At 47.0% G+C, this 17669-nt stretch overlaps 1 protein-coding gene across 3 annotated transcripts in view; it reads right to left on the bottom strand.

Annotated features, from left to right (window-relative positions):
• TRPM8 (transient receptor potential cation channel subfamily M member 8) overlaps positions 1-17669 on the bottom strand; it is a 131828-nt gene that overhangs the window by 4402 nt on the left and 109757 nt on the right. For all 3 annotated transcript variants that reach the window (XM_058665154.1, XM_058665157.1, XM_058665156.1), the window contains 3 exons: positions 14496-14686; positions 6658-6757; positions 5914-5947 (listed from right to left, as the gene is read on the bottom strand). In XM_058665154.1, coding sequence (XP_058521137.1) covers positions 5914-5947; positions 6658-6757; positions 14496-14686 — 325 coding nt within the window. The remainder of the gene's footprint in view (positions 1-5913; positions 5948-6657; positions 6758-14495; positions 14687-17669) is intronic.

The following is a 17669-nucleotide window of genomic DNA, read 5'->3' as shown; positions in this document are numbered from 1 at the left end:
TAAACTGGGCTTATTTCCGATAAAAACCTTTTCATTTAGCTTTTATTAAAAGAAGAAAAAGACACCAAAGAACAACAACAGAGCCCACGCGGACAAACGGCTGCTGAAGATAAACAAGGCAGTAAGAGTCCCACTTACAGACTCAAGGTCAATTGTAAATCCTTTACTTTCTGGTATAATGGCATGAGTTTTTGAGACAGCCTGTTGCTGGTTAATGGTAACGCGATTTTAATAAACTGTTCAAAGTAGAACATAAGATTCCAAGAAGAAGTCAAGTATCGTGGCATAGCAGGTTAACCCTCTACCTGGGATGCCAACATCCCATGTAGGTGCCAGCTTGAGTGCCTGTTGCTCCATACTTTCTAACCCGCTCCCTGCTAATGTGCCTGGGAAAACAAGAAAAGATGGCGCAGGTCCTTGGACCCAACACCCCATGGGAAACCCAGAAGCTTCACGCTTCTGGCTTCGGACTGGCGCGGCCCCAAACACTGCGGTCACAGAAGTGAGTTAGCCAATGGAAGATCTTTCTCTGTTTCTCCTTTCTATGTAACTCTGCCTTGCAAATAAAAACAAATCTAAAAATAAATAAATAAACATTCCGCAAACCAAGTAGAGGGAAAATATCAGAAAATTAAGAATTCTTTTTGAAAAGGTAAAATTGACAAATCCTTCCCGACTAACACACAAAAAAGAAGAGGCAAATAAATAAAATAAAATGAGAAAGAAGAGACTAAAGCTGATGCTAGAGACACGGAAGAGACCACAGGAACCAACTGGCATGACGCACGTAGGCATACAGCCAGTGCTGCCTCTCTCTGCCTGTCTCCTTCCCAATGCTACGTGTGACCCAGGAGTGGAGGCCCACCCCCAACTCATTGCACCTCTCCTGTCCAGAACGTGTAGGTAGTAAGCGTTTGAATTTGCTTTTTGTTGTGATGGATGCATAGAATGGAAAACTTTCATCTGTAGAACCCGGGGTTATTCCAGGCTGGGTTTTCCCTACAGGTGCTAGAAGCTCCAGATCAGGGCAACAGAGCAGTGGTGGTTACAGCTAACCAGGCGCAAGCTAGACACGGGTCAGACAAGAGAGCCACGGGGCATCTGCCAGTGTGAGCAAACTCCCCACATGGGAGATGCTCTGGCTGTGAGGCGTTGTGCACTAGATAAAAGAAGTTTTCCGCAAAAGGCATGCTAAAAACATCTAGGCCCAGCTCCACTTCACTTCCTATTAGGGCATTGCTGCTAGCCAGTCCGAAATGGGAGCGCAAGTTTAGCTGGGGGAATCCCTAAACACATACAATGCACCAAGAACACACGAGGAAAAAACATGAAGCCCAAACTGACTCATAACAAACAAGGAATTTGATCCAGTAACCAACAACCTACAAACAAAGAGAAAGCCCAGGGCTGTATAGTTACACGGCTTACTTATACCAAACATTCACAAATACCATCCCTCCTTAAACTCTTCCCAAAAAATTAAAGAGGGAATAGGTCAAAGCTCATTATATGAGGTCAGTATCAGCCTGATACCAAATCCAAAGATAACAATAGGCCAATATTCCAGATGAACATGTGTGCAAAAATCTTGCATCAAATATCAGAAACCTGAATTCAAGAACACATGAGAAAGCCCATACCCCATGACCATGGTACTTAACCCTGGGATAAGATGACAGTGCTGCCTAAAAAAATCAGACCGGTACACCACAGTAACAGTTTGGAAATCAGAAACCACGTGGTCATCTCAGTATACAAGGAAGTTGGCAAAATTCAACGTCCTCTCATAAAATAACAAGAAGAATGGAAGAAATTTAGCCTCAAAACAACAAAAGCTACCTATGAAATGCTATAATGAGCATGATATTCAATATTCAATCAATTCAGATTTTCCTCTACTGAGACCAGTGCTGTTCAGCAGAGTGCTGCAGCCCTGCAGCCAGAGTGGCCAGACAAGAAAGAGAAACGCAACGCGTTCACGTCAGGAAGGAAGAAATGAATTATCTGCTTGCAGGCAACATGACGTCACGTGCTGAGAACCCCGGAGAATCGGGGGGGAAATGACTTTCTGAATTAAGGGATCTTCAGTGAAGTTTCAGAACACAAAATCAACACACATGTGTCAATCCCGTTTCTATATTCCCAAAAGGAAATGAAGAGAAATAATACTTGAATCCAAGATGGCAGAACGGGGAATAAAAGAGGCACTGCTTTGGACAGAAGAAATGTGCCCAGGAGAGAGCTGGAGAGAAGAGTCCCTGAGGAAATTCTAGGAAGAGGGGCACCATGGAGCAATGTGGACAGGCAGCCCCAAGCAGGGACCTCACTGGCAACTCCCAACATTGGGGGCTGGAGGAGATGCCACCCACCATCTCCTGGGACTGAGGTCAGAGCACTCCGGTGTCCGTATGATACTGCAAGGCGAGGACTTTAGCCGCTAGGTTATCGCACTAGACCCAGAAAGCACCTTCTTAATCCAAATAGAGCCTGCCCTGGCTCACGTGCAGCACCAGGGGTTTTTAGCAGGAGAATAAAGCCGCGGTCCTCCCTGACTCCGAGTGTGGCCTGGAGGGTTGGCAGGGGCAGGGTCCCCCACAGGACCACCAGGTGCCTCCTCCCCACCCCGTCATAGGCACCTGGACTCAAAGCCCCAAAGCAGAGCGCTGACGGCCAGGCAGCTCTGGGAGCACCTCTGCTCTCCGCGTGGATGGGTGGGATTGCGGATCTGGGAGCACCTCTGCTCTCCGCGTGGATGGGTGGGATTGCAGATCTGGGAGCAGATACCTGCCCCTGCTGTAATGTCTGATCCCACGGAACAAAGCTTTGGCTCAAAGTGAGCTTTATTGGGAGTACTCCTGGGCGAGGCTGTCTGGTCCAGCACAGACACAGGGCCTTGGAAGTCGCACCTGGGGATTGTGAACCAGGGCTTTTATACTCAAGTCAAAACAGGAAGTGGGACAGGGTCTACCAAGTGAAGGAACATCTCATTATATGGTTGCCTGAGTGCTGCTACGGTCCCTCTGGCCTGTCAAGCCCATAGATCACTTCCGATCCAGGCAGGGGTTTCTGGTCTGGTAGTCCCCTGGCCTAATTGCATCAGCCAGTGCCCCCTCCCATCTGCCTCCCTCCTGCTATGTATTGAGAGGACAGATGTTAAATCTTAGTTCTCACACTTACACGTCATTACTATGTAGAAGGGGCAGATGTATTGATTGGCTGGGTATGACTGTGGTCATCATTTTTGCAAAGCATACATGCACCCAAACATCAAATTCCATACACCACACACACACACACACACACACACACACACACACTTGTCAGTGCAGTTGTTGAAAAAATAAAGTTATTTGTTTTAAAAGGACACTACAGAAGCTTAATGGGGCCAATCCCACCCAAGCCTACACTTTACAGCTGCTTCAAAGGGCTGGGCCCACTAAACCCTTGGTCCCTGGGAGTCAAGTAGGCTTCTCCAGGGCCTCCACATCCCCAGCTCTCGTCTGGAAGGACCTGGTGGATTTCTTGGAGCGTCAAACCTCCTGCAGGCACCTGTCTCCCCAGGTCCACAGCTGCTGCCTCTTCTGTCCATTCTCCGCATGTCACAAATGAGGATGGGACCAAAGTGTGACTTGAGGGTGGGGGATGAGTTCTCTACAAAGTCACCCTAGATAAACCCACAAGTAAAAAACCCAAGCAAACTAAAAGTCACCCTAGATAAACCCACAGTAAAAAACCCAAGCAAACTAAAGTGGGCTGCTTTCTGCACACACCTGGACACTCCTAAGCAGCTCTGTTCCTTTGACCTAACGGCTGTTCCACTCACTCAGAGAAAGAACACACCAGATGTGTTCCTCTGAAGGGTTGAAAATCCCCACTTGCTTCATTGCATGGGAATAAAATCCACCTGCAGAGCAAGATGAGTTGCTGGAGAGTTGTCCCTCCCACATCTTCACACTCAGCTCTTGCCAGGGCACTTCCTGCCTAGAACAACCCCATTTCCCCCAACATGACTGCCAGTCCCCGCACGTTTGTGATATAGGCATGGGCTGTGTGTCAAGTGCCTGCTGGCCACAGCACACAGAACCATTAACGTTGTCTACTCCTAGCTCCAGCTTGAAAATACTTCTAAACCCCAAACCACTGAACTAAGGGCTCATTCCAAAACTACAGGGTCTATGCAGAAGGCAACAGTGACCTAGTAAATATTACGAGTCACATGGCTTCAGTGAAGCTAAAGCTGACAATATGTTTAAATAGAAATATATGATGTGAAAAAATATATGATTATTCTCAATCCATATCATACATTAAATGTCTAACATACTCTTAGAATCCTATTCCTGGTAGTTCCTTTCAACATTCTCTAAGCATTCTTCGGTTCTTGTATGATCTCAGAAAATATGTAGCACTTTGCTTTTTCCTCTCCTTTGATCATGACTGTGACATCTGACATGATCGTTAGTGCATAGGCATCAGCTTTAGTAACTCAGGAGTCTTCCCAACCCCTCAACTAAAACTCAGCTGAAGATGACACACTGCTGTGTGGTAGCATGTCTACAGACCTCCATGAGTTCATTCCTCCCTACACGCATGTGTCACCCCTACATCAAGAGCCAAGCGCATGCCCAGCCATGAAGAGCATTGCCGATTCTTGTGTTCTCACTGTTAGATGCCAGCCCCTGTGTAAGAAGGGGGCCTGCCCCAGGACCACCAAGCTCGGGCCTGGAAGGATGTGGTGTCATGTGGTGGGGACGCAAAGACCAGCACCAAGATGCCAGATCCTGGTCAGGCCATCAGCTGACTCCATCCCAGTAAAGCCAGCAGGGACCATAGGAAGCAGAAAAGCTGACCAACTGAGCCTTCCTGGGCTTCTTACCCACAGCCTCATGGACCAAACAAAATGATTAATATACATATTAAATAGTGACTAACACTTGTAGTCACTCACACAGACTGTATAAACATGGTAAGCCACTGATTCCCACATATAGAGCAGGCAGTTGCAGGAGAAGGAAGAAGAGACAGACCCCAGGAAGAACTAGCTTCCCTGAGCCAATCCTCCTGGAAGGACCAGGCCACAGCCCTGGTTATCAACATGCTGCCCAGAGTTAAAGTTCAGAAGTGAAGACCATGGAAACAGCTTCAATTTAAAAATTGGTAACTAACATAAATATATAAAGATTGTAAACACATACCTGCTAATGTTACAGCTCTGCCAAAGGCAACATTTATTGAGATGTTAGTATAGACAATGATAGAAACACTGTGATAAGGTCTGACCACCAAATAGCACAACTCTGAGAGACTGACCAATATCATTACCCAGGCTGCCATTCCCCAAACTCCATGGGAAAACACTATACACCCTCCCATCAGAGCCTAACGAGGATCAGACATTTATGAATCAATTGTAATCTCTGCTGAACATGACTATAACCTCCAGAAATCCAGCCCAGGGCTGGGTAGGCACACTAACTTGGTGCCTAACATCTACACATCTTCACACATCTGCAATGCCCATAAAATTAAATAGTCAATAAATTAAGGTGGCATCAAAGACTAGTACAGAAGCCCAAGGACCACCCCCCAAAACAGCTCCTCGGAGTCTTTCTCATAATCCCTGCCACTGCAAGCATCTTCACTACTTTCACAGCAGAGAGAAAAAGAGAGTGCTGGGTTAGCTAGGGCAGACTCCAGAGGTCATGAAGGGAGACTTCAGGACCAGTCACCATGTGGACAGTCGCCCTCCAGCTTGAAGTCCTTGTGTGATGAAAGGGGGAGCCTGAGCATAGAACACGTCACATCAAATTGTCTTCGCAATGAACTGGTTCTGACCACAACCACTGGACTCCACTGAAAGCTCAAAGAAATTAAAGAATACAAAATTAAAGACACAAAATTAAAGAGCCATACCTTCGTGTCCAGTTGTCTGAACCGGTGTCTCATTCTACAAGGGAATTAGAAAAACAAAGTGAGCAAGAGAGAGATGAGGGAGAAAGAGGAGAGAGCAGTTGTACTCCATTTTTCAGCCTTTTGAAGGGCACAATACAGATCTTTCTATCTTCAACATAATCAAGTGTCAGCAGCCTTTGCCTCCCTGGTTTTCTTCCTAATGAGGCAGAATTTCTCTTTCACCCCAATTGGCAGGTCAGAATAATAAAGGCTACTGTGTTGACAATTTGGTGGAGGGTGAACTGCAAAGCCCTTCCCATCTGAACCCAAGATCTCGGATTCGAGGAGGAGAGACGAGCTTAGGGCATTCGCTTGGTTGTCCGATGGAAAACACCACATAGCACTCCTTTCAGCAGTTGAGTTGAAACTAACAAAAAGGTGTGCTATGCTTAGGGCACCTGTACCTGTTAGAGTGATTTTTTAAATATATTTGATAGGGAGCCAGAGACAGCGAGGCAGATGGAGAGAGGATGATGGGTTTTATCTGCTGGCTCACTTAGGGCCACTGTGTGTAGCAACCAGGCTTGGAGGAAGGCTGGCTTGCACCTGCATGTCTGTTCTCAGCTACCATGTGTCATCTTTCTGATGCTTTTGCTCTCTTCCAGGCAGTGCCCTTTCCAGAGCTTGCCCCAGTAACCTGCCTGTGCTTGCCGGCTTACGGATACCACAGGGGTCTGGCAAGACAGAAGAGAGTGGTCAACATACTCCTCTGAGGTGTCATTGGCTTTCGTGTTGATCTTGACGAGATAATTTTCCTTCATGACACCCTCCCATGCCAGCGTCTCGTTGTCTTCATTTCTGAAACCTTTAATGAAGAGGGGGAAAAAAACAAGGTTAAATGACTACATTTGCCCCGACTTCTTCAAGCAACACCTGCTAGGCATTTTGTGAAACACTGGCCCAGGGGCAGTTAGATATGTCTTGCGCAGGCGGATTTACCTAAGCTTGTTCACCAGACAGCAGCAGAGAAAGACGGTAGTAACGCATGATTGGGAGCTGCCTGCATGAAGCAGGAATACAATCCTCATTCTAAACAGAGATCGAGCCGAATCCTGTCCCTGTGTTTTGTGATGTGGCAAAAGCTCTCCACTAATGCATTCCAGTCTCACATTTGATTTGTGTTCCACTTCTATTGTATTGGCATAAAAATGCTCAGCAATCCCATTGGATAGTGACTCTGGAATTGATCCCTCAGAACACCAGGCCGGCAGGGCAGAGGACAGCCCAGGATGCCCTGGCTCTCTTGAGCATGTCACCCAGGCGCAGATCTCAGAGAGAAAATCGCACCTCCAGTCTTTCCTTTGCACCCAAGCCAGGACATGCTGGAAGATTGGCTTGGAACACACTCCAGGAAGATCCACAGTGATGTTCCTAATGGTGCCCAGACCTCTCCAGGGGCAGGTCAGCAACAGAATGGACCAGCATGTCATCCACAGGAGTATCTCCAAATGTTCTTGGAAAATAAAATGAAAAGAAAACTTTCTTTGGCTCCAAGACAAAATTTTGAAATCCACGCATTCAAGGGATCTTCAAAAATCTCACAGGAAATGTGTGCTGTGAAAGCTATCATCGATTTCAGGTTTTTGTACTGAAATAAATGTTTATTAATTGTGTTTCTCCAGAGACTTTCTGAAGCAGCCTCATATTTGTCAGGAACTAATGCACTCAACAACAAACCACCTGACTAATATGCAGGGACATGAAGCTGCATGTGTGCAAACAACTGTCCAGGTGAAATATATTCATGTCATTTTCACTTTATAGGACCATTTTGTTTTTTGCATGAACATGGCACAGCTTCGGAACAATTATAAGGTGTTCCTAGATCTAAAAGAATTAGGTAGACAGCAAAGGAACAAAATGCAAGTGGCTAGATTTAAGCAAATCGTTAGTACAAATATATTTAAAACATTTTTTTCTTAAAGATGTACCCATTTGAACACAGAATTATATAGAGAAACAGAGAGAGAAAGAGAGAAATCTTTCACCCACTGATTCATGCCCCCTTTCCTCCCCCAGTGGTCACAATGGCGAAAGCTTGAGCTAAGCTGAAGGTGGGAGCCTGGAATTTCATCTTGATCTCTCATATAAGTACAGCGACCCAAGCACCTGGGCCACATTGCTCTGCTTTCCCAGGTGCATATGCAAGGAGTTGGATCAGAACCAGCAGGCAGGACACAAAGCAGCACCCTCTGGGACCCCTTCACCAGGACACCATCCCCCAGACATACTTTTAAATGGTGAGTAACTGATTCATAAGATAATTCTGAACTGAATTTCTGTCACTCCTATTTCTTTTTCTAGCAAAGTTGCTTCCAGTGTCTATTTTTCCCCCACAAACTAAAGTGCATTTAGAAGCCCACGAGAAGTTCATAAAAATTTTCAAAGAAAGGGCAGTAGCTCCTAAACACAGACATCTGGGGAGAGGAACAAGTAGCTTGAGCAACAGCCAAGAAAGTGCTGGTAGGAAGACCACAGTGCAAGGCCACCAGGGAAACTGCAAACTTTGAGAAAATTCTAAAATCATGACCACATCTGTTTGCAGAAAAACACTGACTGGGAAAAAAAAAATCCATGGTTAGAGACGTAGGGATGATGAGAGATGAGAAAGTGAAGAGGGCGTAGGCAGCTTGGAAGTGTGTGGACCCTTTATCCAGAAGTTCCTCTACCAGAAATAGTCAAACATGTCCAAAGATGCATGCATGAAACCCTTCATCCTAGCACCCTATATTAACCAGTCATCGCAATGGTTAGCGATCTGGCATTGGCTAGATCAATGTATGGTACTTCCACAGGCCAGAATATTCCACAGCTAATCACAAATGGAAAATGTTTACATTGTATTATACTAGTTAACTGGAAAAACTAGGTCATAAGTGGGCATACATAGAGCCATCCAATTCTGACAGCCACATAGAATAATGCAGTCAACATGAGTGTGTTGACAATATTCATCTCCAGATGACGGGTTATCTGTACTCTTCATCCCTGTTTGTGCTTTCCTGTGTTTTCCAAATGTTTTATAATGAATGGAGAATGTTGTCTAAATCACACACACACAAAGAAAAATCAGCCATTTTATTAAAAAATGCAATTATTGAGGTGCATGCTTATTTTTTCATTATTTGAGGGCATTACCAAAAAAGTACCAAAAATGAAAGCTTGGATTTTACTCTTCTGAAAGTTATTTTAAAAGCTTGACTCCTCTTTGACTCCAAAGAAGGGCAATTTTACAATTGAAGCCATGACTCGCCCAGCGTTAGGAAGCTAGTGTAGCATCCACCTAGGGAGTGAACTGCCACCTGGCGACTCCGGTGACCTCAGAGCACCCTGGTGTCTGCAACCAGATGTCTCCATGGAAGTGCAAATGGGCAGACAGTGACTGGGCACACCGGGCAGTTTCCAGTTCGCAACTCAAGTTGTGGGCTTGCTTTCCCTCCACACCACACCACACTGGAAGAATCCTGCTCCTGTGGGGATTCCCATCCTGTCACTTGTTTGTTCTGAAGAAGGACAACGCAACAGTCCTCAGTGGCCTTCCCATTACTGTGAGGTCATTGCCCTCCGAGGGCCAAGTTAACATCACTCGCTTCCGATCCATTTCTTGCTTCCTCAAGATAAACCTTTCCATGCAGCAGACAAAACAGGAGTGCTCATTCCCCATTACATGTTCAGATTGCACTGTGTCACTAGACATGTTCTGGGGAGGAGTCTGTTCCTGCTCCTGAACTCCCCCAAATCTAGTGGACAGCCTAGCCCTGTCTTGTACACCAACATTCCTGACCCCACTGACCCTGGACTGAGCACAAAGGCGCTCTGGAGAAAGGCCCTCCAGCCCAGGAAGCCCCTCACAGAGTCCACACAGCCCCAACCTGGCCTCAGGAGCAAGGGGCAGTTCAATCCATTCCCAGATGGCACTGATAGACAATGTTCTCTTTACACTAAGCCAGTCTTCCTTGTTGTAACATTTACCCCTGGAGCCATTGTATGCCACTGGTAGGCCACCTAGCAGCATGGATAGGTCTCCTGAATCTCTCCTGGGTCTTAAAGACATTCATTTGGGACATAATTCCAAGACAGAACCAAAGTCCCCAAGTAAATCAGGAGGTGCCTCTGGAATTTCTCTGTTGTCTTCTGTTATAGATTTCAGGTCCTGACTTCAATTCCCATTCCTGCTATAGAAACTTTACACTCTTTCAGTTAGAAACGACTCACCTTGTCTTCCAAAGGCAAAAACGACAGGGAAGTGGCAGTCTCACTTGCGGCACCAGCACCCCATGCTGGCACCAGATGGAGTCCAGGTTGCTCCACTTTCTAATCCAACTCCTACCTGGGAAAGTAGCGAAGGGTGGCCCAAGTGCTTGGACCCTTGCACTCATGTGAGACCCAGAAGTTACTGCTTCCTGACTTCAGATAAGCTCAGCTACCAGATGTTGTAGTCATCTGGGGAGTGAGCCAGTGGATTAAAAAAAAAAAACCTCCAACTCTTCAAGTTAAACAAATAAATCTTTTTTTTTTAATGATGAAGAGAAAGATAGAAACTTATCCAAACTGTCAAAACATTCTCTTCTTTAAGAAAAGCAATCACACATGTGTGTTAGTTAATGACAGCCCCCAAATGGCATGTAATGTTTTGAAATAATGCTGTTAAAGGAGTTGTCTGTGATGACTCTTGAACTGAGGCAAGAGCTGGGGGGTCACTGGCATATTCTCCTTCCAGGGATCATGGTTCTAGGTCAACCCGGAACACGTTACAATCAACATTCGAGGCCACACTCCAGGGCATCTTACCCTCCATGTCTATTCCCTTAAGAAACCTCACAACAACTACGATTCATGAAGATCAAAGGTTTCCTAATTGCCACCCACGATCATGTCTGGGTTTGCGCAACTCATATTTTTGCTTTTTGAGTCATCAACGTATTTGAAGTCACACTAAAAGGACAGTGACAATCACCCCAACACAGAAGATGGAGCTAATGACGGCAATAAGTGATTGCTTTTTAGAGATGAGGAACCAGCCCAGGGCACAATCTAAGTCCAGCAGCCACTGGGAAATACCATGATGAACTAAGTGGAAAACTCGAACCCACTGTGGAAAAAAAAATCAATATATTCTTTGAGTCATTTGTACTGGGTGCTTGCCCCCTTTCCCAATCACTTTCAACCCCTCCCCCTTCTTCTCCCATTTAACAGAGACTTTTCTTTTGCCAAGTGTTTGTGCTGGGGGGGTACACCTCAAGATCCACTTGCTCCCCAACTCTCCCAAGATGGCTGCTCTTTCCCAAGCCACAAGAATGAGTTCTGCATTTGAGTGGCATGGTTGTACCTGCTGAGCTGAGAGTGGCCCTGGCGATTCCTGCTCTCTGCTGTCTCAAGGGAGACAAGCCAACCACGTTGCCCATGCCGGCTGCCTCTCAGCCCCATGACTGCACTCTTTCCCTGCTCTGGGATCAGGAATGGTGGGCAGGCAGTGGTGTGGAGCCACAGGATGGCTGAGGACCCAACCCCAGTCTTCCCATTCTCCTCCTCCATTGTGGAGACCCCTGTTATCAGTCCTAACTCTGCTTCTTTGTCTGGCTAATTTCAGGTCACCCTCTGGGTCTCCCACTAAATATTATCCCCTTATTCTGGGAATTCTTTCCTAATCTGTTCTAGCCTAAGGCTTAAGTGTATCCCACGTGGCACATTCTCCAACTTCAATGCTTCCCATACTCATCTAACAAGGCTTATCCAGTTTCATTCTCCCCACCCCCAGTTATGATCCCTGTCAGAGGACATGGGTGGCTTAGGCCTGATTTAGCATCACAGCTGTAGAGTCTGGCTGCCACGTGCTGGGGATGTGACACTATTTTGAATTCATGCTCCTCGGGCCCCTTCCCTGGCTGTATCATGGGTTCTTTGTGCCTCTCTCCTCTCCCTCTCTAGTCTGGCTCCCACGTGACCTCGGCCAAGTCCCAGGTACCTTTCTTGAGGACATGCTTTCAGAGATGTGGACTGATATTTGTGAAGAAAGGGATGCCTCCTGTAACACAACCACTTCCCCAGCACTTATTTCTGTGTCACTGGAGGGCACACCCTCTCCCTTGCTTTCTTCCTGCTTATACAGAGATTCTACCCATCCTTGCTCTCCACTTTCCGTTCAGATTTGTGGTCAGTGTAGGGTAGGTTTTACAAATTCTTCCAAAGACAGCTGCAGTGGGAAATGGGCTCATCGGCTCCTGCTTTGGGAATTGGTAAGGACTCACTGATTTGCTTTTTTAATCCCTCTACCTCAGGCACTGTGTGGAAGGTGGCCCGTTGTTTCTTGATGGCTGTCTAGGAAGTAACTCACAGCGGTGTTCAGCCATGTGCTAAGCACCTCGCACACTTTGGAAGAATTTAAGAAAATGGCAGAAAAGAGAAGTTCTCTCTGGCTTTCCTCAGATTGTGACACCTTCCAACAACTCTGACCTTTCCTGGAAGTTGAGCTGTAAGACTCACCCTCCTCAGGTCCGCAGGGAGGGAGTATCCCCATGTGAGAAGAGAGGGGTCAGGTCTGGCACAGCCCCCAGCTTGTTCCCGTTAGGTCACTCCTTCCCCTATTAATGTTCCTCCATCACTCTCCATCTTTTATCACCCTGCTTTAAAAATCACTCAAGTGTGTGTGTGTGTTTTTTTTTTTTTCAGGGTCTTCACTTTCATAGGAAAGTTCATATGCCAGCCAAAATTTAGGTTAAACATGTTCGTAGGCTTGTTGGTCTGCTTTCTGTTTGAGGGGCCCTTAGCCCCCCTAGGATGAATAAAGGAGAAGATGACTTTGCTTCCCTGCTATGACGATATCCACGGAACCCATTTTGGCCCCACATTTCCAAGGTCATTCTTCAGAATCAAGGGTGTGCATTTGTGTAATGTTTACATGGAACACAGATCTGCCCAGGAAGTTGCTGTCCACGATGGAAAATAGATAAGACCTTCAAATCACTAGTTAAAATGTGTAAATTTGGAAGCAAAGCCAAGTGCAGGGAAAGATAAAGCTCCTTCCAGCTTGAGCTTCTGTTGCCTGAGCCTGGAGAGGATCGAGGAAGGCACACCAGGGCCAGTCCTTTTGTAGGGCACTTCCAGTCTGAGGCTGGTGGTGCTCTTATACCCAAATGGATAACAGAGAGGCCCTCCCTCCAGCTTAGTGATTCACTGAGCACTGAGAAATACAGGCCTGATGGGAATTTTCTACGGGCTCAGCAAGAGAGCTGGATGCTACCCACCATGATCAGAACACGTCTAGCTCTAATGTTGCTGAATGCTGGCTGACAACTGCTCGCACAGCAGAGATGGGGCGATGGAAGCCCTGCCTGCACTCCCACAGTTTGTCAGGGCTGAGGAGGCAAGGGATCCGTGAGAATGAACATACTTGCCCGTGGACAGGGTCAGCTTTGCCTTCCAGGAGGAGGTGGATCCCCAGCAGGAAGCCCCTGGGAATAAGATCAGGAGTACTACCAAGAAAAGCCTTGCCAGGTCTTTGGTGCTACAGAGAGAGGACAGCCAGGCACCCTGAAATGGCCCCAGCAGGTGAGCTCAGGAAAGCACCACGAGGTCCCTGGAGCTGCAGGAAGAAGGCAGCCAGGGACACTGGCAGGGCCTCAGCAGGTTGGTTTATTGACCAACCCAAGAGCAGGAAACAGCCCAGGACATGGCCACCCAAACGGCACTCTCAGCTCCTCTCCTCCTTCTCACTGCTTGTGCTCCAATTAGGCAGCTGGCAAGCAGCAGAGAAAGGTAGCAAGAGCCAGAGGGGAAGCTCACAGCACATACTTCCTCCCAACTTACACCTGGGGAGAAGGCTGTCTGGCCCAGTGGACAAGGTGCCTGCATCCCATAATGGGCTTCCTGCTAGTGCAAACTCTGGGAGGTACCAGGTTGCATGGAGTTTTTATTTATTTGGGAGATAGATGGAGAGTGAACACTCCCATCTATTGGTTCAATTCCCCAGTGTCCACAGCACAGCTCAGTCAGGACTGAGCTGGATCGAAGAAATTCAATTTAGATTTCCTACATGGGTGGCAGGAACCCAGCCACTTGAGTCTTCTCTGCAGCCTGTCAGGGTGTATACAGCAGCAGGAAGCCACGGTCAAGGCCTGGAGCCAGGCATTGAATGAGGGTGCTTGAACTGATTGGGGCACTGGAATTGTATCCAAACTCTAGGCTCAATGCATGTCCCAAGATCTTGTTTCAACAGAACAACTGTTAAGATCTTGCTTTTCTCTAAGCACAACCGAGACACCACAAGTTCTGTGACACACACTCGTGAATTTTGCTTGCTCAGCATACTCTATGATGTTATTACATCCTTCAAAAAGTTACTCCCTCAAACAAGACAACTCCTCAAGTGTATTGAACTACTCCTCTTCCTAGGACACCTGCTGGCTGGTCTGATGGCTTATCCTCACACAGGTGAGCAGTGAACTACCTGTGATTGACTCCTCCCTGCTGCTACGCAGACCAGACTCCCTCGCCTGGAGTGACTCGCTGCCCAGATCCCAAGTACAAATGGATGAGGCACTCACAGCAGGCGGAAGACTCCATGTTTTCCTCCTTGCAGCAGCAGCTGAAGCACTTCTTTACCACCATGTAGAAGTAGGCGAAGACGACGAAGGGAAAGGGGATGTTGAGGCGGTTGCAGTACTCCTGCACCAGGAAGTACCTCTGGAACTTCCACACCTGGTCGTTGTTCTCCTGGACAGTACCCACAGTGTAGCTGGTGGGGAAAGAGAAGGCCAAGGCTTAAGGCTCTGCCTGCCCCATAGTCACACAGCCCGTTCCCATAGTGTTGTTGATAAACCTTGGTCCAGACAAGAAGTTAGAATCCATCAGGACATAAGACCCCAAACAAGTCAGCACCAGGCCAACTTCCACCCACACTGGACCCCAAGTGTGTTTTCAATCCTACAAGGAAATGCTTGATGAACTTGAAAGTTATTCCCAGTCCAAGATCTCTTAAGGATCCTCATTGTTGTCCAGTAACTGTGTCAGACACAGAGGCCTAAGATGTAGACACTCAGAGGGCAGAAATTTGCCCATCATCCATTTTTTTAATTGTAAACAGTCTGGGACAGAGCTGGCTAATATTTATCAGAAGCCTTAAAAACACTCAACCCTTTGACACAGTGATTTCACTTCTGGGAATTTAACCTAAGATCAAAAGACAATGGGACAGGAAATGTGCAAACAGATACATACCTGTGACTGCTGGTCACAACCCCTCCCACCCTCTCCCAAGCAAAGAAAACAGCTTACACATTCACCCACCACCCAAACAAAGGACCCAAGTTAGGATTAACCAATATGATTCTATCATGGGAACATTAAACTTATGTCTATGAATAACCTTAACGCTTTGGGATAATGTGTACATGTCAGTGAAAGTGGTTAGGCTCAAACATGTCCCAGGGACCACGTGTCTCTAGGTAAGTACAATGTGAGGGACAGCAAGACCAAGGACTGATAGTATCCTCTCCAGTGTCACCTATTGGGTGCCCTGCACCCTTTTCCATTTGCCTATCTAGTATCATGCATTGAGGATGACTTACTTACACCCTGCAGTTACGAAAATGTCTATTTCATCTATCATAATGCTGATGGCACTGATGATTTTTCAGTTACCGATGAAGCCAAAATTATAAAACATCTAACACTTCTATAGAGGTACTGTTCTAAGCCATCTGCTAAGACTGATGGATGGTCACCTCTACAAAGCTCTGTGAGGTGTGCCCCATCAGCATCTACAGATCACAAAGCAGGAACTTGAGATGCAGCCAGACTTCAGAGAGGTCGGCTTGTGGCCGGGATTAGGACCGCACAATCCAGCCCACTCCACACACCACTCACAGGGCAGGGCAGGGAACATACTGAGCTATGCTCTCTCCAAAAGCTGTTACTGGCCTGCTTTGCATTTTGCTCTTAATGATGTACACTGTCTAAGACACCTGTGCTGCTGATAGGAGGCCAGCCGTGCAAAGCTAAAGGAACAGCAATGAGCTGTTTGAAATCTATTAACACATTCTCCATGGGGAAACTTTCAAAACTCCTAATAGAGGGTAAAACTGGGAGGCCAAAGCTCATGAGGTCACAGCATCATCAAGTGGCATTGGCTGTGAGACCTGATCCTTGTAGTCTAGAAGGGTACAACCCAAGACCTACCTATCTTAGGCCAAGAAGAACCATATTCCTAAGAAAAATGCTTGTCTACACAAACATCAGCTATGGCTTGGCTCTCAGGTTTGGCTTGGTTCATCTTACAAGCTAATGATGAATGACTTCCTGCTGAAGTCTACACCATGTCCTGGATTCTACGTCAAAGCCAAGTTCTGTAGCAAGGTGCAGCCTTGGAAGGAATTCTTGAGTATTGAACCTCTACTACCTGTGAGCTCTTACACTGAGCTTGTCGAATGGCTGTCTGAGGGATCTTCATGCTGGCCCTGTGTGGTAGACTCTGCAGACAGGAAAGAGCAGCATTGTGCTGTATTAAACCGCAGCAAACTAAAGCCACAGCTCACCCAGCATTTCTTCCTAATGTAGGTCAGGCTGCCTGAAGGCTAATACTTGGCATCGTGATCTGCCCTCCCCAGTTCCCAGTTGGTTCTGAGGTCCATGAAGGCCCTGCCTACTTCTGCCACTGCAATGAGAAAGGATGACCGGCATGGTCCAATTAATGAAGTCCAGGCTAAGCCAAAATCTGCTCACCATTTTGTGCCAGAACCACCACTACATTTAAATTACTGTCCCTGAAAGCAACTTCAAGCTTTACTTATCCGCTTAAAAAATGGATTATGAAGATGGCTCAAAACTCAGATACACACAAAGAAAGAGCTGCAGCTGTTTTAATGCACCCCACTCTCGTTTTCCGCTAAAGGAACAAACAAATCTGGCTGAATGAAGGACTGTGCCGGGTGCAAAGGGCAGAGGGAGGCATCCTCCTTGGCAGGATCCTCTCCCTCCTTTCTCAGTGAGCCAACATGGAACTACAGCCAAGAAGAGTTCAGATTGGAAGAAATTTGTGTCTGGGCTTAACTGGGCATTCAGAATCAGAGAGGGAAAGAAAAGACTCTGAAATTGTCTAGAATTAAGATCGGCAAGCTGCATCCCAGGGGGCCAGTCCCCATTCCCTCCCTGAGCTCAGAATGGTTGGGTTTTAGGTCTGATCTGATGCACTGGGCCACAGCCTGCAGGAAAAGCTGAGATTTCTAGCCTCGAAGGGACTGGGATGAGCACCTGTCAACTGGAGCTTGGCATGTATGACCTTCCCCACTTCAAAGAATCCTGCCTATTGGATCACCCGTTAATCTGTTCCTCAGGCTAATCCTCCTGCAGGGACCAAAGCTTCTCTCAACCCCTCCCCTAGATAAATGATGAAATTGCACATCTGTATCCCAGGGGCTGCAGGTGAGTGGGCTGACGCTGTGTGCGCTAAGATCCCGAGCCGCGCTGTGCGAATAACGTATCTCTGGGGTTGGTCAACCGAGGTTGCTTTATCCACCCACAAAACAGCAGCTCCCAACACACTTTCCTCTCAAATCAGCTCTGAGCTCAGCCAAAGAGATGTGCAGGTTCTCCAGGGGAGGCTGATAATGGAGTTCTGCTTCAAAGTGCTTTGCTGCTAAAAACAATTACTCTGTTCTTGAGAGATTATTTGCAGCTTCCAGAAAGGCGACGTGGTTTGCTCAAGAGCCCACAAGTGCACA

Source organism: Ochotona princeps, chromosome 5 (genome assembly GCF_030435755.1).
Source record: "Ochotona princeps isolate mOchPri1 chromosome 5, mOchPri1.hap1, whole genome shotgun sequence".
Lineage (NCBI taxonomy): Eukaryota > Metazoa > Chordata > Mammalia > Lagomorpha > Ochotonidae > Ochotona > Ochotona princeps.
This window is presented reverse-complemented; position numbering and strand designations above follow the sequence as displayed.